The sequence below is a fragment of the Acomys minous genome (assembly GCF_964271855.1).
Source record: "Acomys minous genome assembly, chromosome: 17".
Lineage (NCBI taxonomy): Eukaryota > Metazoa > Chordata > Mammalia > Rodentia > Muridae > Acomys > Acomys minous.
Window position 1 is genome coordinate 17,234,687 of NC_140500.1, and position 24,864 is coordinate 17,259,550.

The 24,864-nt window shown below is 41.2% G+C and overlaps 1 protein-coding gene across 2 annotated transcripts; it reads left to right on the top strand.

Annotated features, from left to right (window-relative positions):
- Positions 1-2,684: 2,684 nt before the first annotated feature.
- Positions 2,685-20,270, top strand: CLEC1A (C-type lectin domain family 1 member A). Of its 2 annotated transcripts, none has more exons than XM_084766602.1 (6): positions 2,685-2,975; positions 11,326-11,424; positions 12,801-12,977; positions 15,347-15,498; positions 18,521-18,639; positions 19,496-20,270. In XM_084766602.1, exons 1-6 carry the CDS (start codon positions 2,864-2,866, stop codon positions 19,644-19,646), a joined length of 810 nt encoding a protein of 269 aa, XP_084622728.1. In that variant the 5' UTR covers positions 2,685-2,863; the 3' UTR covers positions 19,647-20,270. The 2 variants fall into 2 exon arrangements, with proteins under 2 accessions (XP_084622728.1, XP_084622729.1); XM_084766603.1 differs by having other exon boundaries at positions 18,573-18,639; positions 19,496-19,646.
- The last annotated feature ends 4,594 nt before the right edge of the window (positions 20,271-24,864 follow it).

Consider the following 24,864-nt stretch of genomic DNA (forward strand, 5'->3'; position numbering starts at 1 on the left):
AAGAGAAATGTTCAAGAAACCATCATCATCAAAGAAAAAATAAGTCTGGGTGCTGAAATCAAGATTTCCTTCCAAGAAAAGGCAGCTGAGAAGCCTCTCAGTATGTAGGCAACGGATCAAATGGAATCAAAGTGACGTGCAGAGGGAACTGCTCCGGGTGGTCCAGGGTGCCCTGTCACCTGGCATGCTGACTGCCAGTTTACATGGCAGCTTACATGGAAATGTACATGTAAACAGAAACACACACGTTTGTCCAATGCTGCTGGCTGAACTCAAGTCTGAAGGATACATTTAAAGAAACACCTCCCGAGGGACTCCTGTATTCACTTGCCTTGGGCAGCACAGTAATGTTGGGAGTTGTCCCTAATCTTTATCTCTGTCCCTCTACAGTGTGTTTCAATCTTAGCAGAGTAGCTCTGTTAAATTCAAATGCAGCCATGCCAGGTCTCTACTGAAAGCTGTCACTGACTTCTTAACATGTTTCAGAATAAAAGCCAAATCTTATAACAAAAACAAAAGCCTTTATAATTGCATTTAAGACCTCATGTGCTTAAGTCCCTTCATCCTTTGAGGTACCCCTGGCCTTTCTACTTATCCAGTGAGGATGCTGGCTTCTCTGTAGTGTCTTGGCCCCAGCTGCATATTTCTACCTCAAAGGCTTAGTGATTTCTCTTCCCTCTTTAAATAGGCCTCACTGAGACAGCTGCAGAGCCTTCTGTCTTATCTCCCAAGTCTGGACACACATCACCTCTTAAACAAATGAGGCATATTTCCGGGTGTTCTATTTTCAAAGCACCAGCCTTACTTTCCTTGGAATCCTTGGCCAAATTTTCTCCATAGGAGATAGGGTTTTAAAAAAATCGAAATACTTTTGTACCCAAAAGACTTTGTCCCTATAGCACAGCATGCTTAAAAAAGTATCCTCATTGTTGTTGTAATGAATAAATTTAAGGAACATGGTACAAATGTGCATGAGTGTGGTCAAAGCATTAGCTAGAGTCTATTTGAATAACTGCAGCATGACAAGCAGTTCTGGGTACTGTTTTATTTTTGCTTGAGAAACTATTTTTCTGCTCTGTTTGTAATTTCTTTCCTCTTCTCGCACACTCCTCACACTTCCCTCTCCCACTGCCTTGTTTTCCTCCTCCCTCTCTCCCTTCCTCCCTCCCTCCCTCTCTCCCTTCCTCCCCACCCCTCTCTCTTTCTTTCTTTCTCTCAGAAGCTTTCTACATAGTACAGGCTGTCTTTGAACCTGGTATCTACCTGCTCAGCCCTGTCAGTGCTAGGATCACAACTGTGTACTCCCACAGCTGCTCTGTAATTTTTTTTTAAACATTCTATCTTTTTGGTACTTCACCACACTCTGTGGTTCACATACCTTGACCTTCACCCTTCTCACTGTCTGCCTCCCTCTACGGCATTCTAATACTCATGCCAGTGCAAACAGACAGAAATATTTTTATTTTCATTTTTTTTAACAAGTCATTATTCAATAAGTGGTTCCCATTATCACCCACCTCAAATTTATAATAATTGGGTGAACAACATTCAACTTGAAACACATATGCATTCACAGTCTGTGGTTTTGGTAGTCTTGTATATGCTCGGGTTACTCTAACCCTGTTTTTACACTAATTGATGTTTAGTGTGCTTATTTTAACCAGCCATTACTTATGTAGAATACCCATGGTAGAGTGATAAGAGTACAATAACTCATTTGTATAAAGATGTATGTACATGCATATATATACATATACATACATACATACATACATACGTACATACATACATATATACATATGCCTGATGTCACACCTTCCAACATAGGATGGTACAGTATCTCCCTTAGAAGATGCATCCCTCACTTCACCACTGAATTTGCCAACATCTTGATTTTGAACCAGAATTATGGGAAATGCATTTTTTATTATGTATGAATTATCTGGTCTCAGGTATTCAGCTATCGTAACACACCACACACAACAAATAATAGAGTTATATTGTACTGATTCAGGAGAAACTTCTGAGTAAAGAATGAGACTATTTTTTTTCTCTCATTTATTATCGTAACAAGTGTAGGCACACCTAGCCAGTTGTCTTCACAAAGTTGCACAGTGGTTAGTAGCAGGATTGCAAGGCAGGACTCCTATTAGAGCTCGTGATCACAATGTGCCCGGTGTGTTATAAAATGAGGTCCAGATACTGTGAGAAGAAAGAGCATAAAGTTGACAACAGGAAAGAACTTTCAGAACTAAACAGACCCTAGCCATCTATGTGACCTCTAACGAAATCACTCCGTCTAGATAGCCTTCAATTTCTTTTAGATTAAAGTCGAAGAATGAAATTGATTGGATGCTCTCAGGGGGGCCTCCTGTGGGGGCGTCCAGTAAATGATGCTTTGCACTCTGCCCTTGGAGAGTGGAAGAGTCTCCCCTTCTTCCGCCTGTGATGCATGCTGGGTAAGACGTGATCCAGCTCTGATTATGCTTTAGTGTCAGAGAGGCCCTCGGTGCTCCTGGGAGGGCTCATCATCCCCACCCTGCATTTCTGAAAGACTTGTAAACAGATACACACGGGGTCTGAAAATAGGAGGATATTGTAATAACTGCTCGGGGGACCGCCCAGCCAGAAAACACATGCAATTTCCCCTCAGCCAGAACAACTTGGCATTCTGAATACAGGCTCACAGGGGAGGGGCCGGGCCTTTCCACGCAGGAACTGGAGTCAGAGGCTTCCCCTGCAGCCTGCAGGGAGAGACCATTAAGAATGCCTCTCAGTGCCTGGTTTCCTGAGGTATCTGAAGGTAGGCAGGCAGCCTGGAGCAATCTGAGCACTTCTCACCCGCAGCTCTGCAGGAATCGGGATGCAGGCCAAATACAGCAGCACACGGGACATGCTGGATGATGATGACACCACCGTAAGCCTGTATTCTGGAGCCTCCACTGTCACCAGACGGCCAGAGCCCAGGCATTCAGGTACTTACTCCTGCCTTTTAGAGTCCACGCAGAATAGAGCCCTGTTGAAATGCGTAAGATGAAGCACTTTTCCTGGGCATGTGCAAGGCAGAGGGAAGGCGGGAGGGGGGGGCGAATCCTTCCCTCCACCTTGCAGTGAGGGATAACTGCACTTTCCACAACTTGTCTACATGCATGGAACATTTGGAAAATGGAAACAGCATATACACAGAGGTCTGATTCTCTAATATTCTATCGCTGGCTCGGCAGTTTGCAAGGAGGGAACGTGGGCTTTCTGATTAGATATAGCAGGAAAAGAGAGATAAGATTGTGTATACCTTAAAGCAACATCAGTTTCCTTTTTCCTTTTCCACAAAGGCCTAATGAGGTCAGCTTGTTGTTGTTGTCTATGAGGATTGTTCACTGTGACGTGATTTGGAAATTTAGGTTAATAAAAATGACCATATTATTTTTGCCAGTTTCGAACTCTTGACTTTAAGGGAGAGATTTCCTAGCAGGCTAATTCACTGGGTTATCTGTTAAATTTCTGCATCCTGAATCTGCAAGACCTTGGAGGAATCATGTCAGCGCCAGGTATTGCTTTTACCCTCTGTGATCTCAAGGGTGTTGGAAGTAAATCCTTCTTAATGAGTCCCCTTAGGTCTGAAGTTCCATGGTTTTGGTAATCTACATAGGGAGAGCAGATTCATTTACATCAGATTCCTAGTCCCTCCCACAAGCCTTTTCTTTAGGGTCTTCCTCAAGGTAGGCAACAGTATACCATTGAGCTACGTTGTAGACTCCTTTTAATTCAGTGTGAGAGAGTATCTCACTAAGTTGCCCACTGGCCTTAGATCTGCAACCTTCCTATATCTCTGTCTCCTCAGTAGCTGGGTTCTAAGTGCGCGCCACCATAATCTGTCCCCACACCTTTGCTCTGTTGATTTCAGAATATTAAAATGATTGGATCATATTTAGAAGATGTTTAACTTAGCTATGTCCTACAGTTCTCTTTACCATTATCTGCTTTACAACAGAGTAAAAAGTTCCAGTTCTACTCATTTCCACAATCCACACACATAGAGGGAACTTCCCTGTTTGGTCTACAGCAGACACGGGGCTTGGTTCTAGAGCAAAGACCTCACCGCACAGTTCAGATACCGAGCCATATGGTTAGGTTCTGTTATCAAGTAGGCCACTTGCCTACTTGACCTTAGTGTCTTGGGATTTTTATTTCACTGCTTATAAAGCTTTAGTGATGGAAGGTGGGTATCAATGCATATGCTACGGCTGGCGTTGCTTTAAGTACTTTATGCACATTTGTTCATATTAACTTCATCTAACTGTAAGCAGAAGTAACAAAACCCCATTATAAAGCATCCAAGGCTATCAAGGCCTACAAAAACAGACATTCTGAAAGTGTTTTTCTCCACATCCCATCCTTTGTGAATTCCAAGAGTGTTCTGTTTAACACTTTCATGTCAGTCTCTATCAGCAGTAACTACGCCCCACCTGGGTCTTCAAGTCAGATACTTTCCCTTGCGACCAGATCCAGGGTCTTTTCACATCCGTGAGTCAGGACATATTTTCATACTCTTCTCTCTTTCTTTCATTAAATAAATTTCAGGCTCCCCCTTTCCCTCCATAAAGCTATTCCAGCCGTTCCGTATACTTTCTATTTATAAGTGACCGTGCACTTGAGGCCGGATGATATGGTTTCTTGTTTTCCCACTAAACTACCAGGAGGTCTGTTTAAAGGATGTTGGGGATTTCCAGTTTCCTCCACCTGGAACTAAGTGCCTATAGGAGGGAGGAAATGACGCAGGGTGTTGGTGATACAGTTGGGAAAAGGCCTTCGTCCAGTGAGTCTCATGGGCTAGCAGCTCGCAGGACTGTGGTTTCAAGAGGAGAGTGTGTGATTTTGTTTTTTAACCTCTGCCTACAAACTGGCGAATGATCTGCGCAAGCAGGAACAGTGTGTACAAATGAGTGCCTCGGAGATTGAAGGGTGGAGGCAGAGGTGGGGCAAGATGAAGCCCTTGGTCCAACTTTCGGCAGCCTCCTTGAGAGAAATGGAAGTTGGAACAGAGGGAGAGAAGGCTATAAGGAAGTGACTCAGAGGCAAACATCTGGAAAAGGTTTCCTCAGCCTGCCTTTGCAGTATCTTGGTTTCATCTTCTGATACATCAATATTTAGAGGAATGTCATAATTTTCTTTCCTTTTTCTGATATACCTCTACTGTAGAAACATCAATAGAAATCAGAATTTTTGGCAATTTCAGACTCAATTTGAAGGTTTGAACTAATACAAATAAACCCTACAGGTATTTTTTGAGATTTTAATGTTATCCATTTAACAATCATGCTTGTATAAAAATACCAAACAGTTAAGAAGACAGAAAGTCAAAAATAAAAGAAATAGCCATACACAAAATTTTCACAAATTGAGATCAAGTATGCCAAGGACTGGGCACACTGTGCCAAATACAGTAGATGCTCTGGGGTGAGCTATGAGGGAGGCTGGTTCCCAGCTCAGCTTTATTTATAATAACATATTACCTTGGAAGATATGCAAGATAAAGAACCAGAGGTGGGAGTGTGCAGGGCTGAGGATGCTCCGCAGAGAGACTTATGAGAGGAAAATAAGGGGGACCTTAAGGACCTCTGTGTTTTCAGAGAACTCTGGCATGATAAATGAATAAATAATTGAAGTAATATGAATAGGAAATTAAAATTTAAGTGAGCTAATCAGATCACCAATGGAGGGAATAGAGTACTAGAAATCTACAAAACAAAACGGACTGGTAGGAATGAACCCAGGAAACAGCATCCTCAAGGCCTGGAGAGGAAGACTCTCGGAGGCCACTAGAAAGGAGCAGCAGAAAAGGTAGAAGCAGGATGCTGGCAGAAAGAAGCATCCTTAGCATTGGGAGAGTTAACTCAATAATGGCAAAGACAACGAATGGCAACAGTGGAATATTAAAAATAATAATAAATACCACAGAGCATTTAAACATAATTTACTATTTCAGCAATATGGAGAAAATACAAGTTTATTATCATCATAGTCATCATTTTTAAAGGCTGAAACTCCGTCCACAGTTCAGAATGCTCCTCAATTTAAAAATCTTCCCCTCTTTGTCTCTCAAGAGCCAAGATCACTGCTGTATGCAATCACCCAAGGTCAGGTTATTGGTTATTTTATAGCAATGTATCAAAAAAAGGCACCTGATGAAGTGAAACTATTATTTTTTTCTCTTTTCATTTCTTCCTATTATTTTTAGAAAATATAATATGTTATTGCTCAGGTGCCACATGATTGAATGAGGACATCTTAAATTTGATTTTTAAGATGAGAGAGACCCAAACCACACTGTAAATTTAAAAGAAACCCAGGATGGCCAGCTCACCTGAACAATATCAAGAGTAGTGGAATCCTGTCACAGAGGGACCAAGATTCCTGCTGAAGTGCAACTCCTATCCTATCAAAATGATATGAAAAAAATCCCACTTTCATTAGTAATAATTTGCAAAACACACTTAAAAGTTAATTCGAGTTCTGTTTTGCCTTACTCTTGTTATCTCAATGTTGTTGCATTTTTCTGCCAGCTTTTTAGTTTCATTTCTAAACATCTATCATTGCAGCGATAAGGCATAAGTCACATTTCCATGATATCATAAATCTTTCAGACATACCCACTAAATATTAAACACCATGGTAGGCACTGAGGAGGCCCTATTTTTGAGGCATTAGAAAACACAGAATAATCTCAATCAACGGTTAAAAGAAATGTCCTTAGTGTTGTTGAAGTCATGTCGGAGACCACAGAGGGCACGTAGGACTGAACTGATGACTAGTTTTGTGCATCCTAAGAGAAGGTATCAGTTGTACCAGATCTACAAGGCTCAGCCTAGATTTGCCAGAAAAGCAAGCTGGAGCACCAGATGATTTTTCCACTCTGTGGATAGCAGTGTGGAGAGGACATCAAGCCTGGTGTACAATGTCAGAGACAGAATGTATTATGAGGGAAATTAAGACAAGAATTTGGAGGGAAAACAAGGTGCTAATCTTGGATTAGGATTTAGATCAGGATAAACTGGCTTTTGGAGTTACTAGAACTTATTACGAAGGGTCACAGGGGACTCTTCCTAGGAAGAAATGGAGCGCTAAGCATTATGAGTGCATCCTAGCTCTGCCGTGAGTATCCAGCATGGCCTTGCACAAATTGCTGAAGCTCTGCTTCTGGTCTAGGTTCTAAGATCACCTGCCCTTCAGGGCTTTCCTGGTAGCCCTTATTTAGGGTTGTCTGTTTCGTGTCTGGCGTGCTCTTGGCTTGGGGGAGTGTAGAGGTTTCCTCTGCTGCCCAATGAAGAATAACTAGTCACTTATGACAATATTCTTCATCTGCCAAGTTTCCTGTAATAACAAAAGGGTTTGTACCCAAAACTTTATGCTGGCACTCCAGTGTTTTAGAGCAGAGTGGTTTTAAGAGGACACAGGAAGATGATGGTCTCTTCTGTATATATCTCAGCATTCCTGGGGATGTTATATCATTCTTTGGCCTACCCATGCCTCTCTCTAAACATGCCTCAGGAGATAGCATAGGGCTCTCCTTCAAGACCCAAAATGACAAGGAATCCAAGCCAAAATTAAGCACCTCCCAAGCAGCTTATTTTTGTGAAAAATCTCTTACTAAGGTGGAGGTGGTCCCTAGAGAGACGGTTCAGCATTGTTAGGAATACTTGGGGCGGAATTAAAAAACTCTAAACTCATAACAACAACAAAAAGCAGCCAGAAGGGGAAAACAGCATCCAGGAAAAAAGGGCTGTGAAGTTCATCTCTGTTCTCTCGTGGGAGCTTGGTTGCAGAAGCAGAGGCCGGGAGAACACAAAGAACTGCGGTAGAGTTAAGTTTGAGGGCTGCAACGACGTAGCAGAAGGGTTTTATGAGTAGAGCATTAGAACATCAGTGTTGTTGAGAAATTAAGAAAAAAAGCAGGGTATTCTGGGACTTTTGTCTCAAATGCAATTCAAGTTACTGGAAGTCATTAAATCAGGTGGTGTAACAATAAAATTGCTATAATCAATGAAAAGGGCTTTGTAATGCTTCTAACTACTGAGACGATTGTTAAGAAAGTGAATCATATTTTAAAATATAAATAAATTACACTCATGTGTGTCCTCTATGAATTTTGATTTATTTTCCTGTAAGTTCAGGGGGATAGGCATCATATGTCCTTTGTCTCTGCTATCTTTCCTTCTTCTCTATGGCAATAGTGGCCAGTTCACATCATTGTGCCTATAATATATAATATAAAGGGTCTCTCTAGGAGGCAGTGTTTTTATTAGATTTTATTAAAAATAGATTTTTCTCATACAATATATTCTGGTTAGTTTCCCCTCCTCCAACTCCTCTGACATTCTTCTTCCCTCCCCTCCCATCTGAATCCACATCCTCTCTGTCTCTCATTAGAAAACAAATAGGAATCTAGATAAAAATGATAAAATAAATTGAATAGGACAAAACAAGTAGAAGAAAAGGAGACAAACAAAAACCACAAGATATTCGCATTCACACACACACACACATACACACACACACACACAGAGCAATCCCATAAAAACACAGAATTGGAATCTGTAATCTATATGCAAAGGATCTGTAAGCTAAAGAGTAGTAGTAGTAGTAGTAGTAGTAGCAGTAACAATAAAAGTAAAATTAAATAAGTGTCCTGACTAAACATTATGAGACAAAGAAAACCCAAAGTTGCCATTGAATTCGTTTTGTGTTGTCTATCTACTGCTGGCCATGGGGCCTGCTCCTAAGAGTGCGTTGTTTCTCCAATGAGCTTCCATTGGAGAAAACTAAGTTTTCATCTGCAAGTGGTTACCAACTAGAGACAGCTTCTAGGTTAGGAATGGAGGCATGTATTCACTTCTCATTTTGGTGTTGGAATCCTATCTGATGCAGACTCATGCAGGCCCTGTGCATGCTGCCTGCCAGTCTGTGAGTTCATAGGTAGGTGCATTGGTCCAGCTGTGTTGATACATCCTTATTTCCCTGGTGTTTTTCCATCCCCTCTGGTGGTTACACTCATCCTGGCTCCTCTTTGGCAAGATTCTCTGACCCCGAGGGGAGGGATTTGATGGAGGCATACCATTTAGGACTGAGTGTTCCAAGGTTTCATTCTCAGCACATTAGCTGTGATTCTCTGTTGCTGGAAGAAGCTTCTCTGTCAAGACATCCTGTTACTCAGTTGAGTGGAGAGTGGGGACTGACTCTGACATGAACTCTGGTGCCCCATATTTGACCACTTCTCCTTGGTGGGGAGGTCTGGCGGCACTCAGAGAAAGGATAAGCAGGCTACCAAGATGAGACTTGATAGGCTATGATCATATAATGGGGAAGGAGGTCCCCCTCAGTCACCAGACATAGGGGAGAGGAATAAGGTGAAAGCGGGAGGGAGGGAGGAACTGGAAGTTACAAAGGATGGGCTAACAATTGAGGTGTAATCTGAATAAACTAATTAAAAAAGAGTCATCCTGTTAAAGACAGCATGTGGGCTGTCTAGGAGGTGATCTGGTATTCACAAGGTCTGTACTGTGATGCACTCCCTCCCGGTACTGTTTTCAGCCTCTGACATGCTGTCAGGAGCCATTTGGGGAAGTTCAGTAGGCATGAGAGATCTCTGGAAGGGATCCAGTATTTTGCAAAGTCTGTACTGTGATGCACCTCAGAATTGCTTCCAACCCCTGAGTACCCTGTCAGTTGTGCACTGCTGCATCTCTCTAAAATTTGGCATTAGAGCCAGGCATGGTGGGGCATGCCTTTAATCCCAGCACCCAGGGAGGCATAGGCAGGTGGATCACTGTGAGTCTAAAGTCAGCTTGATCTACAAAGCAAGTCCAGGACAATCAAGGCTACATTCAAGGCCAGTCTGGTCTACAAAGTGAGTCCAGGACAGCCAAGGTTACACAGAGAAACCCTGTCACGAAAAACCAAAAAGAAAAAACACCTGGCATTGGTTTGAGCTGTTACTTTCTAGGTATTGACCAGCTCTGATTGAACAAACTTCCTACAGGATCTTGTTGGAGGATGTACTCTTTGCTGTTCAAATGAATTAATCCCTGATTATGGAATTCCTGATTTGATTCAAATAGGTTTAATAGTTAAATTGTTTTAGATCTTCTAAAACAATTTTAGAGAGTTTATGGCTGCAATAAATACTTTTGTGGATCTCCAGATGCCTCACTAGGGGATAGCCTTGAAACAGATTTGTGGCTTTAAATAAGCCTCCACTCCAGATGGTACCATGAATCCTGGCACTTCACCATAATTATAGGATAGTTGGTTTACACTTCCCATGAACCCAAGATAGTGTTTCATTCTCTGTTTTTATTTAGTATTTGACTGGTGTGAAGCTTGATATAGGTAAACCCATCTCTGAGAAACTGATGGTCGTGTTCCTCTATATTTTACTTTCAAGAAGATATAAATCTAGTAAATGAATATATAACATTCCTACCAATTGCAACTGTCATGTAAGAACCTTCCCCCCCCCACACACACACATACACACAAAACAATAAAACCATCATTTCTGATGATAAACACGTCATTTACTTTCCTAAAGACACATAGGTGGAACACTGGGGGCATGGCATATTATGCAAAATTAAGAACAAATTAATTGCATGGTTTTCCTGATGGCGTGAAAAGTTGAACCTTGGTAAGGTTTGGGATTCTTTGGGGTTTTTGTTTGTTTCTTTGTTTGTGTCAACACTGGTTGCTTTCTAACTCTCTACCATAGTTAAAGATGACCTTGAACTCCTAGTGCCCCTACCTCTGCCTGTGCCGCTGGGATTACAGGTGTGTAGCACCGTGTCTAGTTTCATGTCAGACATATGCAATGATCTTTCACATTCAATTTGTTGGTTTTGTTTTGTGAGACAGGGTCTCACAATGCAGCCTTGGATGGCTTGGAACTTACTATTAGACCAGGCTGGCATCCAACCCACAGAGAACAGCTTATCTCTGCCTCCCTAATGCTAGGAGTGGAGGTGTGTATCACACCTGGCGTACACAGTCAGAATTCTGACAAGCCTAAGTTCTAAAACAACCATTTAAATGTCACGGTAATGCATAATGTGTGCCTCAAGGAAAGGATAGAAATGGTGGGACTTGTGAATGAACTAGATGTAAAAGTGAGACTTAAATGGGTTTTGTGGTAAAGATTGTGAGGACAGAAGGCAAAGCCCTGACTGCCTTCATTTTGCATCTACATGGTGCTCCAGCCTCTGTGCCTGATGATGGCTGACTTTAATCCAAGAGAAAGAAAAGGCAACCTTACTTTCTCTTTGTTCCCTGCAGAGAATGGGACACCCTCATCAGTTTGGCGCCCAGTGGCCCTGACCTTGCTGACCTTGTGTTTGGTGCTGCTCATCGGCCTGGCAGCCCTGGGCCTTGTGTGTAAGTCTGCACTTTACCCTGGCAGAGGTTCCTGGTTCCTTGCTTTGTCTAGGAGGAGACTTCCTATTAGTTTTTAAAAACCTTAATTCTGGAACCTTGTCCTCTTTCTTTTCTTTCTTCCTTCCTTCCTTTCTTTCTTTCTTTCTTTCTTTCTTTCTTTCTTTCTTTCTTTCTCCCCTTCTTCCTTGCTTTCTTTCTTTATTCATTTATTAATTCACTTTACATCCCATTTCTCCTCCCTCCTTCTAAAGGCAACTGTTTAATTGACTAGGAGTTGATACGTCTTGAAATACAGCAAGCATTTTTCAGTCAGCAGAAATCATTCTGCTTGAGATAAGTACTGTGTCTGTTTACATTTTGGTATGTAAATTGCCACTTTAGAGAGCATGAATGGCAGGGGGAAGTTATTTTTGCACACATCCACCTTCTCTACACAGGGAGCATAGAAGTGCTAAGTCACATTTGTGGGGAAAAAAAAAGCTGGGAAGTGATACAGTTGTTTTGAAAAACAGTGTAAAAAATCAAATAAAGAAGATTGCTTGTGTAATAACTTTGATTTCAAAGTCCCAATGTTATGTTCCTTAATAGATTTGGGTAAATTTGCTTCATTAGGGTAAGAATGCACAGGCCCTTCCTGAACTTCTGAAGGTGACTACAGGCAAATGCCACACAGGAAAGTGGATCAAAGGTCATAAGTTGATTTTGTCTGAAGTAAAAGTTGAATTGATGAACTTCAATTAAAAAATTAAAAAGAGAGCCTGTTACTTCTCTCTTCTGCAACATTTGCATAATCTTGATATAGCACTGTTTTGTAATCACCTTTTTTTCTAAGGATGCAAAGTAACTCTCATGACTCATGACACATTTCTTGAGATTTAGAAAAGTGAAGGTCAAATCTGTGTTGAAATGCTTTTAGTTGAGTGACACTAAAGAAGTTAGTTATCCTCATGGACACTAACTGCCCATCTACAAAAATGCAGAAATGAGATCTGAATATTTTAATAATGGAATGAATAATAGCATATACCATATTTCCAATATTCAATATAATAAATAGTCAATAAATGAAGAGATTTATAGTTTTAGATTGGTTCAGCTGTGCATAAAATATTTATTGAGCAGGAAAATAGTTTGGGATTGGATTCTTCACTTCTAAAGTTAAGAACCACTATTATGACTTCACATTTTTTCAACAGCGGGAGAAATGCAAATTTGCCTGAGATAATGCAATTAACTATGCCATTCCATGTGGCAATATGATCTCTCAGTACTAAGCTGATAAACTTTATGCTTTATTGCCCCCCCCCCCATGTGTGGAAAATAGAAGCAGGCATAAGATCATCATATGAGGAGTCTGACTTGGTCACATGGCTTAGTCTTTCAGTTCTACCAGCTCTCCAATATCCAGCAAGACAGCATCACTGAAAAGGATGAAAGGCTGGGGAACATCTCCCGACAACTGCAGTCTCTCCAGACACAGAACAGGAAGCTCATGGGAACTCTGCAGCAGGTGGCTGTAAAACTGTGTCAGGAACTTTACAACAAAAGTGGAGGTGAGCATGTCCCTCTTACTCTGGCCTCTGGCAACTGTTCTATCTAAACCTCAGTTTTGCATCCGCATAACTAGAACCATGTATTTTTTTTAGAAGTATTTTTTTCCTGCTACCTCAATAAACAGTTTGAGCTGCGTAATCATAATCAGACATTGGAATATAGTTGCTTATACATGTTTGTGCCATGATACAGAAAAGGAATCTTCAAATGTGAGAATTTAACACAAGAGAGGTAGTTCATTTAGAGTGATCAAAGCAGCACCACCAGCAAATAAACACAGGAATGTGGCTCACTTAGAGTGGCTTACTAATCTAGCACAATGAAAGTCATAACTGCCATTTTCAGCGTTTTAGACTCATGCAGGGGTTGCTTCAAACTTCAGAGAACATGAAATAAGTCACAGATGTTTTAGTTCCCTGTGGCTTGTTTCTCTTTCAAATTGTGAATCTTACAAAGGATCAAGGGTAGTGACAATGACAATAATGAGCAAACCAAACCTATCACTGGTTATAACTGTAAACATCACTTCAGCCCTTGCCCCCCCCCCAACAATCTCACTATTCTCCTCTCTAGAAAGTTTCATCGTAGAACATATATCCAAGTCTGCCCTCTCTATAACCCAAGCATAGGAAGCAACCTACATTTTTCACTCCTCGTTGGTTTCTTCTTTGGAAACTCTAAAACACCACAGTTGCATCGTCGTCCCTCCCACACCACTTCCCCCGTAAGCAGACTAGTCAGTGATTTTCTTGGTAAACAGTGTCTCAAGGCACACTTCTCTAAGTCGTTGTTTTCCACATGACTAGTAGCCTCATTTACCATAACTCACTCTTTTCTTGTTTCTCTGACAGCCCAGTGGAGTGTTTTTTTTTCTTTATAGGATTCAAAATAATCAAAAAGATAATTCAGGATTCTCATCCAGCTGACTACAAAACAAAAACAAAAACAAAAGCAGAAACAAAACAACAATAACAAAACAAAACCTTGAAAAAAACCTATGCGAACCATATTCAATTTAAATATGAGGTGACATATAAAAGTCAGGAACTAAAAATGAATGCTGTGTGAGGAGTTTAATATGCAGGAAAGAAAGCCTGAGTCATAGATACAAACTGAGTAATATCCTGTATGTTCAAAATCTAGTGAAAAAAAAAAGAAAAATGACCACATATTTTGGGACAATGTAGTTTCCGTGCATCATAAAACTGATTGACCTGCCTTAGAGTGTTGCCTTGCTGAACATTTTTGCTGCATTTACCATGGGGTAGATATTGCCACCTGGGACTTTCTACATAGACAGGGACTTTGTACGAGGAGCTCAAAGTGAGTACACATGTTCAACTTGGGAACTCTATGGCCATTGTTTCACCAGTTCTATATGTCATGAGCTAAACGTAGGAAAGCAGTACATTTCATGATATACATTCATATAGCTCATCAAAAATATGCATTTCCCCTGAAACATGTCAATGTTTATGTGCTTGCTCATATAACATTCATGGGTGTGCTGTGTCTTGGGGAATTTTTTTTTTTTCTGTCATTGGTCTGGTCAATTTATAAGTCCCTGTCTCAAAGCAAAATGTTAACAGAAAGCACGGTATATGTCTCAGTATGCAGCCCAAATGTATAGTAAACAGTGTCCAAATCTCCATCCACTCCAGAAGTAGATAGTGATGCAACCATGGACAGGTAAAAGAGATAATACGCCTGAGAGTACCTAATAAACCACTTGAAAGGAGGAAAGACTCTGCTTAGCTTCAGCTTCAGACATTCCAGCCCATGGCGGCAGTGAAGGCCACTGCATCGAGCCACACTTGAAACAGAGAGAAGGGCATACACAGAGAGTGCTATGCACGATGCAGCCCCAAGAACATGCTCTGGTGACTGACTTCTTAACTTAGCTCCTATTTCCATCACCTTCCACTATCTTCTGAGTCAATCAAGAAATCAGGCCATTAATGATACCAAAGCTACCTGGGTCCAATCTCTTGTCCAAAGCCCACCAGGTCAAAACTATAGCCCCAGTGCTCATGAGCCTGTGGAAGAATTTCATATCCAAACCACAGCATAGTTACATGAGGCCCCTCATGAAGGGATGTTCTGTCCACATTCCGTGTGACAAAGGCAAGGATGTTTCAGTCATTCATCACCAAATCCAATACTGCACTGTCTGCTTTGACTTTCACTGACTCACCACCAATTATACCATCATCCCTAGTGCTGAGTGGGTGGGTAGCACAGGTGTTCATTCAAATATCTAAGAGCTATAAGCCACTTCATGGAATATCAAATATAGTTTATTTCCAAAAGAGGAAACAGCAGATCCATGAAGAAATAACTAAACAAAGTGTGTTTGCTTTCTTCCAAGGACACAGATGCAGTCCTTGCCCGGAAAAATGGAAGTGGCATGGGGACAAATGCTACCAGTTCTATAAAGAGAGTAAAAACTGGCAGGGCTGTGAATACTTCTGCCTCACTGACAATGCCACCATGCTGAAGATAAGCACACAGGAAGAGCTGGTGAGTTCCTGAGCCTTAGTATTTGAAGAAATTCCACAAAAGAACAGGGCAAGAACATTGTAGGAGTCAAGCTTGTGACCCACAGATTTCTACATTTGCTAACAGCTCAAATCTTACTCCTATCAATTCAAATGATCCTTGAAGAAGGTAAAAGCTGTGTTCTACCGAAATACTTACTGCACACATATATGAGAAATAGTTCAACTACCCCTTCAATCAATGGGCACATAGAAAATGTCCTAATTTATCTGTTTGGGATGGGGTGGAAAGAACATAAATATTGGTGCTATCTCAGAAAAGTGATATAGTATTGCTTGCCTTTTCATTATAAATGTTATACAGTTTTGAATTGAAAAATATTCTGTCCCTGCCCCTAGACCTGTTGCAGGTGTGGCTGCTGTGTCACATGTCCCTCTGTAGGTGGCAGAGCAGAGAGAGGCTATTTTCAGTGTTCTGACCTATGCACATCTGAATAGTTAGTAGCCTAGCATTCCCTGGAAAAAAGTGAGCCCCAGACTACCATCAGTACCGTGCGAGGGCACTCGGACATGGAGGTCACTTGAGACAATGACCAGTGCCAGGCAGGTCCTGATGGCTCCCAGGATCAGAAGCAAGCCAGAGATTAGAAGAACCCCACCTGAGACTGAGGGCCCTAGGCAGGAGTGAACCCAAGACAGGTGTGACATGCTGAGATGCCCACCAGACTGTCTCCATGAGACAGGGAGCTAACCTGAGATGACCACTGTGGTGTTGTACAGGCCTGGGAGGAGGGGGTGGGAGCTGGGAGGGGCAGACCATGCCTATCATGTCCCCTGCCCAGAGTTGTAATGCACAAGGGGACACGACACTCTTGAGACAGATTCTGAGATGACCTCAGACACTCAGAGCCTGGGGCACCTCTAAGAGGAATAAGTAAGTGGTGGAGAAATGGAAGAGAAAGAGAAGCAGAGGGATGTGTGCACAATAAAGAGAGGCAGAACCAGAGACTTGAGGGGAGTGAGGAACAGCCTGATGTCAGTAGCCAGCGCATGATGCCATCTGGAACCATGGTGGTGTCCTGGCCTGTGCTGCCACTAGGATCCACATCCAAGTCCATGGCCTTGAAGCAGCAAGGATCTGTTACCACCAAAGGCCAGGCAGATGTCACTGGTCTGGGCTGTGGCCCAGGGACATAATGACATCTGAGGGCTATGCAGAACTGGCCTCACGCCTCAACCGGGCCTTATGGGAGGGCTGACCCTGGAGGCATGAGAGCAGAAGAGCTGATGCCTCCCCTAGCCAGCTGTGGGAGAGCAGACCCTGCACCTCACCTGGGCCTTACAGGAGAGCTGTCCCTGGATGTGGGGGTTGCAGATGGGCCGGCTCTGAGGGCATAATGGTGGAAAATCGAGGCCTGCTTCTCGTTTGCTGGCTGGTGGTAAGAGTGAGGGGAGATGGCCTTCTCTCTTCTCTCATCCCTCACCGTCTATGAAAAGAGCTGGCCCGAGGGTCATGAGAGTGGGAGAACTGGCCATGTCCCTCAACAGCTGCAACAATTGCGAGAACAGGACCTGTCCCAGGATAGAGCTGGCTCTGGTAATGAGGGTTGGTGGTAAGCTGGCCCCAAGGGCATGGAAATGGGAGAGCCGGCAGGCTGACCAGCTCAGATACCTGTTAGGCACAGATTTGGTACTTTGATTTGGCTAACTCCAACATCTACTCCATTGATGAACTGCTAGAACGCATGAAGGAACCAGCCCTATAGATCCAAAACTACAGAATCTCCATGACACTGGGCATCAATACGATGTCCAGGAGGGGTCCAGTGAGATTCCAGTATTGATGAGTCATCACAATGAACATTTGCAAAGAAGTGCGGATTAAAGGGTATTCAGTGGGACACACTGTGACACATTACAGCTTCCGCAATGAGATTTTTTTTTTCTCTGTTGAGGGGAAGGTTGCAAGGGTGGAGGGTAGATACAAGGAGAGGGGGAGATGAGTAGAAATGAGGGACATGATGTAAAATTCAGAGAAACAATAAAAAGTTAGAAAAAGAAAATTTACTCCACCAAATAATTGTAATCAAATATGTATGTATGTGTGTATGTATATATGTATATGTGCGCCCCATTTCTCCCTTCCTGCTCCATTTCTTGCCTTCATACCACTTTCATTTCCTTTTTCTTGAAATCTACATGAGCTCGTACTACTTTCTTGCCTTTTGATTGCCCCAATTTAAACACACATATATAAATATTCAAAGCCAGGCTAGCAGCCCAATATAAAAGAAAGATTACAATGCTTGCTTTTACAGTGAACTACTGGAAAAGGAATTGTCATATATTAGTGTATGACTCTATGTGTATGTAAGAAACACATATGTGTATACAGAAGTTTACATTTTTTCCCTTCTGCCTAGTGTGAGATTCATGTCTTCTTTCTAAATTCTCTTCTCTTTTCTTTGCTCCATAATCGTGTTCTCACTCATAATTTTTCCCTGGTATTTATAGCAATTACTTCTCCATTTTTGTACTTTCAATTTTTTTCATTTTCTAGAATAATTTCACTTTATTTTGTAAATCCTTCTTCCACTTGCTTTTGCTTTGTTTTAATTCATTAACCAAGTGTAATGGCAATAACTGTCTGTCTTGTCTCTCCCTCATTTGTATTTTGAGACACAGTCTCACTATATACTGGCTATCTTAGAGCCAATGGGCCTCTGCTTTTTGAATGCTGAGATCAAAGGCATGCACCATCACATTCAGTTCCTTTCATATTTTATACCAATTTTGTGTTTAATCTTATTCCTTAAGAATAGGTATTTACTGGACAAATCTCTAAAGGGCTTCATGGCATGTGTCTTTCCCTCTTGACTCTGCTGTGTGTGTGTGTGTGTGTGTGTGTGTGTGTGTGTGTGTGTGTGTGTATCACATATGAAGTCTCCGTATTATTCTTTTAGAATCTGTTCTAGGGCCACATGTCCCTGTATTCCTCATTGAAACATCTCAAAGCTAACGGTTTTCTTGTGTGCCTTTCACAGGATTTTGCCATGCCTCAGAGCTACTCTGAGTTTTTCTACTCTTATTGGACAGGTCTCTCCCGCAATGGCAGTGGTAAGGCCTGGCTGTGGACAGATGGCACGCCTTATTCCTTTGAACTGTAAGCCTTTAGAACATTCTGTGGGAGAGGCATTTGATATAGAGATTTGCAGTGAGATTCAGTAGTAATTAGGGAGCATCTGTTTTGGATTGGAGAGTGTGCTTGCAGGAGGATGTCCAGGGGTGCTTGTGTTGAGATGGCTTAGAAAACGTGGTGGGAGAGATGATGAAGAAAGTTATCAAATAATCAGCAGATGTTTTCCTGACTGATTTCAGCAATGGGTGAGTAAGAAGGAGAAAGAAAAAGAAAAGGAAGAAAAGATTTCTTTTGGACAAATAATTAAAGAGACACCCAGGAGACTTAGATGTAATAATGGTCAGCCAAGGACATATAATCTGTCAATAGCCAGGATAGGCTATGGTCTCAGATATGTCTTGGCTCTCCACACTGTAAAATTTAAATTTAAAATATTATTTACTACAGAAGCATTCAGATGAGCCATGCATGGAGTTCTATTATGGGAGTAAATCTACTTTTTAATGAAAGTTTATTATATTTAAAGCTTTGTTAGAGCAGATTCCATTTTCTTTCTATGAGACAACAGGACATAGTAATGTAATCATATTTTTAGTTAAGTAAACTGAGCCCTAGAAAAGGTAGATAACTTTAAATTAGCAGTAAAATCAGAGTGAGTATCTGCTTTAAGAACAGTTCTTGTTGTTCTGCGTGGTCTGTGACTTCTAAAAATGAGATGGAGACAGAGGGGCTGAAAATAGAGTTAATTGGCCCCATCTCCTCAGCAAAAACATCCTGGGGATATAGATTATGATGTTTGTCACAAGAAGAATGCTTTTTTGTTGTTTCTTCATATTCCACTTAATAAACTGATTACATTAATTTTTTTTTCTTTCTTAAGGTTTGAGATTATAATAGATCCCACCAACCTAAGAAGCCGGGACTGTATGACCATCCTCAATGGGAAGGCTTACTCAAAAGACTGCAAAGAGCTGAGGAGGTGTGCCTGTGAGAGGACAGCAGGGAGAGTGGTACCCGAGGTCCTCCTGTAGGTGACATGAACGTTGGGTGGAAGGGGTCAACGGGTCATCATCAACCACCAGCAAAAGAACTGAATCAAGTGAGGCCAATGCAAAGGACATGCAAAACTTTGGAAAACAAGAGAGGCAGCTGCTGGAACCAGTATTTGAGAGGTTCTCCTGGTTCCAGTTCAACATCATCCATGCCTGAGCTTTACTTCTTGCACACGTTTAGCGGTCACAAAGGTTCTTACCCATGAACCACCCCGGGAAGCCATACAGTTGTCCTTGATTTACAGAAGACTTTAAGCCTTCTCCTTCTCAGTGTCTGTTACCAGCCTCTGTTTCATGTCTTCCTTACACTTGGAAAAGTGAGAAACATAAGAGAACAGAGGAGTTGATACAAAGCCACTAACTGGGTGTGGTGGTGTTTTACAAGTCTCAGAAATTGGAAGGTGGAGGCAAGACGTGAAAAGTTTAAGGAGAGCCTCAGTTACATAGCAAGTTGGAGGCTATTCCTGAGCTACAAGAGGACATCTTCTCAAGTGACAGAGAGAAGGCACAAAAAACAAGGGAGAGAGACAGAGAGAGAGAGAGAGAGAGAGAGAGAGAGAGAGAGAGAGAGAGAGAGAGAGAGAGAGAGAGAGAGAGAAGAAATGTGAAAAGGAAAGCAAAAGAAAGAACAGAGGAAGAAAGCGGCGTCCTTTTGTCCTGACAGGCAGTTCAAGAGAAACTAGTGGATGTCTCCACTCCTGTGCTGCTCTACACAGAGCCAATTATTTTTATTTCCAGTTCACACTTTGCCTTTCAAAAAATGACTTCCCCCGCTATGCCCGTGGCCAGCTTTCCAACTGAGATGGTTCTCATTTTGTCAATCCCCACTTCTTCAATTGTGTCTTTCCCTTAATTATGTCTCCTAGGAAAGAGGCCACCTCACCCCTGATCTTAGTTAGAATCAATGTCCCGGTACTCCACACACAGAAAAACAAACAAACAAATAACAAAACCCCAAACAATTAGTCTCTTAACAAGCACAGATAATAGTTTGATGTTTGAACCATGTTTATACTTCTCAGGTACTGAATATTTAATAATAATAATAATAAGTGTAAATAGTATAAAGTGGATGTGGTTTTAGGACGGATTTGTGATTTGAGTGACAGTCAACAAGGGAATGCTTTTTACAATATGGTAGCAATCACTCTGAATACCTGTGCACTGACAATTGGTGAGGCCACTATAAAGATACTGTTTATGAGATTATTTGAGGATAAGAAAGTGTACAAAGCATATTGTCTTTTAAAAAGAAGGCTTTAAAAGATCCTTAAAGTGAAATGTTTGAGACAAATTACAACATCGAGGTCGGTATGTTGACTAACTGAGGTGTGGTAGACATCATGATTTCCAAACAGTCGTGGGAGGAAAAAGAGAAGCTGTGATGTCTACACAGCCAGACTCTTGACTACACATAAGTTTCTCTGGGTGATGACATTCAAAGCTACAACAGGGGTCTTTGTGAATAGTGCCATGTCAACTGGCTTCATCAGTTATAGATGAACCAGCATTAGGGGTTCGCTGTACAAGCATCAGACTTTACACTCTTACTTTTCAACAGTAAAAAATGGGAAACCTCTGCTTTGTGGTGGAGTTACAATTACATTATCACTTAGCGGTGAAAACCAATTCTGTATTAATTTTCATACTATTTAGTTTGCTGACTGTCACTTACCTAAACATTGCTGGCAAGCTGCTCAAGTGTTCTCTCAGATTTCCTTCTGACTAGCTAGCGTGTTCTTCCGATAATGAGTGTGTTCTGTTCAGGTTTACTGCATCAAGCAATCAAAAGCACAACTGTGGTTTTAAAACTTGCGTGATTTAAGTCTCTCTTGATTTGATTTGTTAACTGAACAAGTCACCTTGCTTCAGGTAGCTTATCAAAAAGAAATATTCATAATTTCCCTATGATGCTACTTAAAATGAGTTAAGTGTGAATTTAGTCTCATCACCTAGGTTGTAATAAAAATGTATTGGAAATTAAGAAAATATTTAAAAGGGTTTAGTGATTCTTATTTAAATATAAAGTAATACAAATGCAGCATCTGTATTCATTAAAGAGGAAAAATATTCTCAAATATTTTGCATAATTAACAAAATGATAACTATTTCCTCTGCTTGGATAAAGTGTCTAATACAATATTGCAAAATAAGAAATAAAGATCAAGTTTATCATTAAGCAATTGTTGTATAAACCTTCTGCAGAAGGAAATGGTACTCGGCAAGAGAAAGTCAGCAAGTTTTTGTACTTAAATGTAAACTAGGGCCATGGTTCTCATTTAAGTTTTGGCTCCTGGCATTCTGGGCTTCAGGAGTGATGGCATGTGTGTGCCTCTAACTACCACTGATTGGAGGAGTCTAGCCAATCCAGAAGATGAAGAGCATTCTCATTTGCAATCTGAGACCTCAAGCAACATGACATTTCAGCTGGAAAAAGAGAAAAATTGTATTTGTTTGATATATTTTCTTTTCTTGAGCTTATTCTTCATCATTGCCCTTAATCTGTATCCAAACCTCATAATACTGCTAACGTCATAGACAAATGTTTCAAAAGATTAGAAAGGAGGGTTGGTACATTATTGTCTCCACAGTGTTTATGACATAAGAAATGATCATAAAATAAATTTTAAGAAAAAGCTTGCTGATTAAAAAGTAAAGGAAACCCAGGAACTGGGTCACCCAGAAGTAGAGGGATGAGAAGACGTCTTTCTAGTCTCTGCTGCGTAGGTAATTGTGAAGAAAATACAGGAAGAGTCACGCAGAGAATGTGGCTTTTCCCATAGAGTGAGCTCCCTCGGGTACACAATGAGCTATTTCTTTTCCTGAGGATATTGAACACACTCAGGACTTATCAGCAGGAAGCAGGTCAGGAGCCTGGTGACAGCAGGAAGTTTGAGAAGGGTGTTGGGCAGCCTTTTACTTGAGGAATACAAACAGATGACAAACTAGGTGCAAGAGTTAAGTGCTTGTCCCGGAGCCAGCCTTAATGTTTCAGTGTTTGAGAGATACAAACACAAAAGTACCATGTGACTTAAGATGCACAAAACCCACTGTATGAATAGATCTTTGGACTCTAACAACAAGCTTACTATTCTACCACTATTATTTCTGTATTTTATTGATGCATTCAGCGTGAAGTAATCTGTTTATGTAGCAGAATCTGTTTCTAATTGTAGAGGAATTGTTATTTTTCTCTCTTTTTAAAAAGCTCACTCAATGAGATGGATTAAAGGGACCTAGTCATCATTGGTAGGGATTAGGACACGAAACTGTCCTCTCATGGCTAATTACCACAAAAAAGGACAGGTGTCCTGGATCACTAGCAAGCAACCCTCAATGAGAAGTCTCCCACCTGCCTCATCTCTGTTGGTGCAGCCATGTTGCCTGGGATACTGTAAGTGATAAATCTGTGGCTTGTAAACACAGCATTGTATATTTACAAGCCGGATGATGTCAGCAGGAGGATGTTTGAATTTCGTTTCCTTGTGCTTTTTTTTTTTTAAAGAAGAATTGTCAGTGCTTCCCATCCTTTCTGTAAACATAGCTTTACGACATGCCTTTGAAGAACCTCAGAGACAGTCTTTACTGTTAAATTCACCATTGTTTCTGTTTTCGAGATTAGTATACTTAGCTACCAGCTGTCAGCTGGGAGAAAACCAAGAAGCCTACAACTTTTATGGTCTGTGGGCTATTTATTTTCTCAGCATCAGCAGAAAATTAGAGAAATTTCTTTTCCCTGTGTGTTTGTGTGTGTGTGTGTGTGTGTGTGTGTGTGTGTATGTGTGTGTGTGTGTGTGTGTGTGTGTGTGTGTGTGTGTGTGTGTTGGTTCCATCTTTTATATACCATGTGAAGTAAATAAACAAAAGCAAGGCAAAGGCATGATCTTCTCATTGCTCCAGGACTATGGCCACTGAGAAATGACCTACAGGTTTAAAAGAAGCTTAGTTTCATTTAAATAATTTCTGCTGCCTCAGTAAATTAGTTTTCTTTAAATTATTTGTCTAAGATGTACCTTTTTTAATGGGAAGGGAATTATGAAATTCTCGTACCACTCGGCTTCTTTTTGTCAGAATGAAAAAGGGAATACAATCAAATTGAATCCAGCAAATATTTATTGATAGCATGCTATGTAGTAAGATTTAGGAATACAATAAAATTTGCACATTTTCCTTCCTGTAAATGGGAAGCATTTTCATTTTCTATAGTTTGCATGTAACATAAGGATGGCATTCTTAAGCAGGATTTTGAAGTAAATCATATTGCAATTTTATATCAGGGAAGTTGAGGCATGAAGACAGGCAGTTGAGAATGCTAGGTTGTTAATCTGGGTAGTGCAGTGAGCTGCTTGATTTGTAAGCAGTAGGATGGGAGGTCCCACATACACTGTAGGACACACTGATACTGGTGTCCTGACTGTTCTTTCACCTACATGAAGTTCTAAGAGGTTCTTTCCCACCAAAACTCTGCAGTCCAATGCCACAGACAGAAGGAGGCCTGCATTCCTTGTGAGACAAGCCAGAGGGATTCAATGACTCTTACAGCTTTTGGGATGTATTATTAAGTACTGTTAAGTGCTATTAGAACTGTAATATAGTGAGGTCTTATTAAGTCTTTATTGTAAATATGCTTTTAATGTTTGTGAAGGACTAATTCAAGCAGCCTTTTTACTAACAACTGGCCAGACTTCCTTTATGACAGGCTAGCAGTATGGGCACCTTACTTTGAGGACACTCTAGTATGGCCAGACTGTCTTGACCCATCAGCCACCCAAGTAATGACACGGAGACTATGCCATATGAAAGCTTGGCCTTGGCTTAGGCTTGTTCCTAACTAGCTCTTATAACTTAAATTAACCTGCTTACCTAAGTTCTATTTTTTCCTCTGTGTCTGAATTCCTCATGCTTGATTCTTTCCCAGAGTTCCTATCTCTGCCTTAAAGTCCTGCCTATCCTCTCCTGCCTTACTATAGGCCATGCAGCTTTTTACTAAGCCAGGCAGAATGTTATGGAGAAGAATGTTTACAAAGCCCTAAGACAGGTGTTGCCACATAAAAATAAGGATACCAAAGTCTGGCCTCTTCTCAACTCTCTCCCCTTACAGAAGTCAGCATTTGAATAATACAAGATTATCTATTGCAACACTCTAGCTTCTGAAGAATACCATCAACCCATGGCTGAAGACAGGCTCCAGTTGTGG

Excerpts from the sequence above, each read along its gene's own strand:
- CLEC1A (XM_084766602.1), top strand. The coding sequence starts at position 2,864 with ATGCAGGCCAAATACAGCAGCACACGGGACATGCTGGATGATGATGAC. Across the intron at positions 12,978-15,346 it reads ACTTTACAACAAAAGTGGAG|GACACAGATGCAGTCCTTGC; the intron begins GTGAGCATGTCC and ends CTTTCTTCCAAG. Across the intron at positions 15,499-18,520 it reads TAAGCACACAGGAAGAGCTG|GATTTTGCCATGCCTCAGAG; the intron begins GTGAGTTCCTGA and ends TGCCTTTCACAG.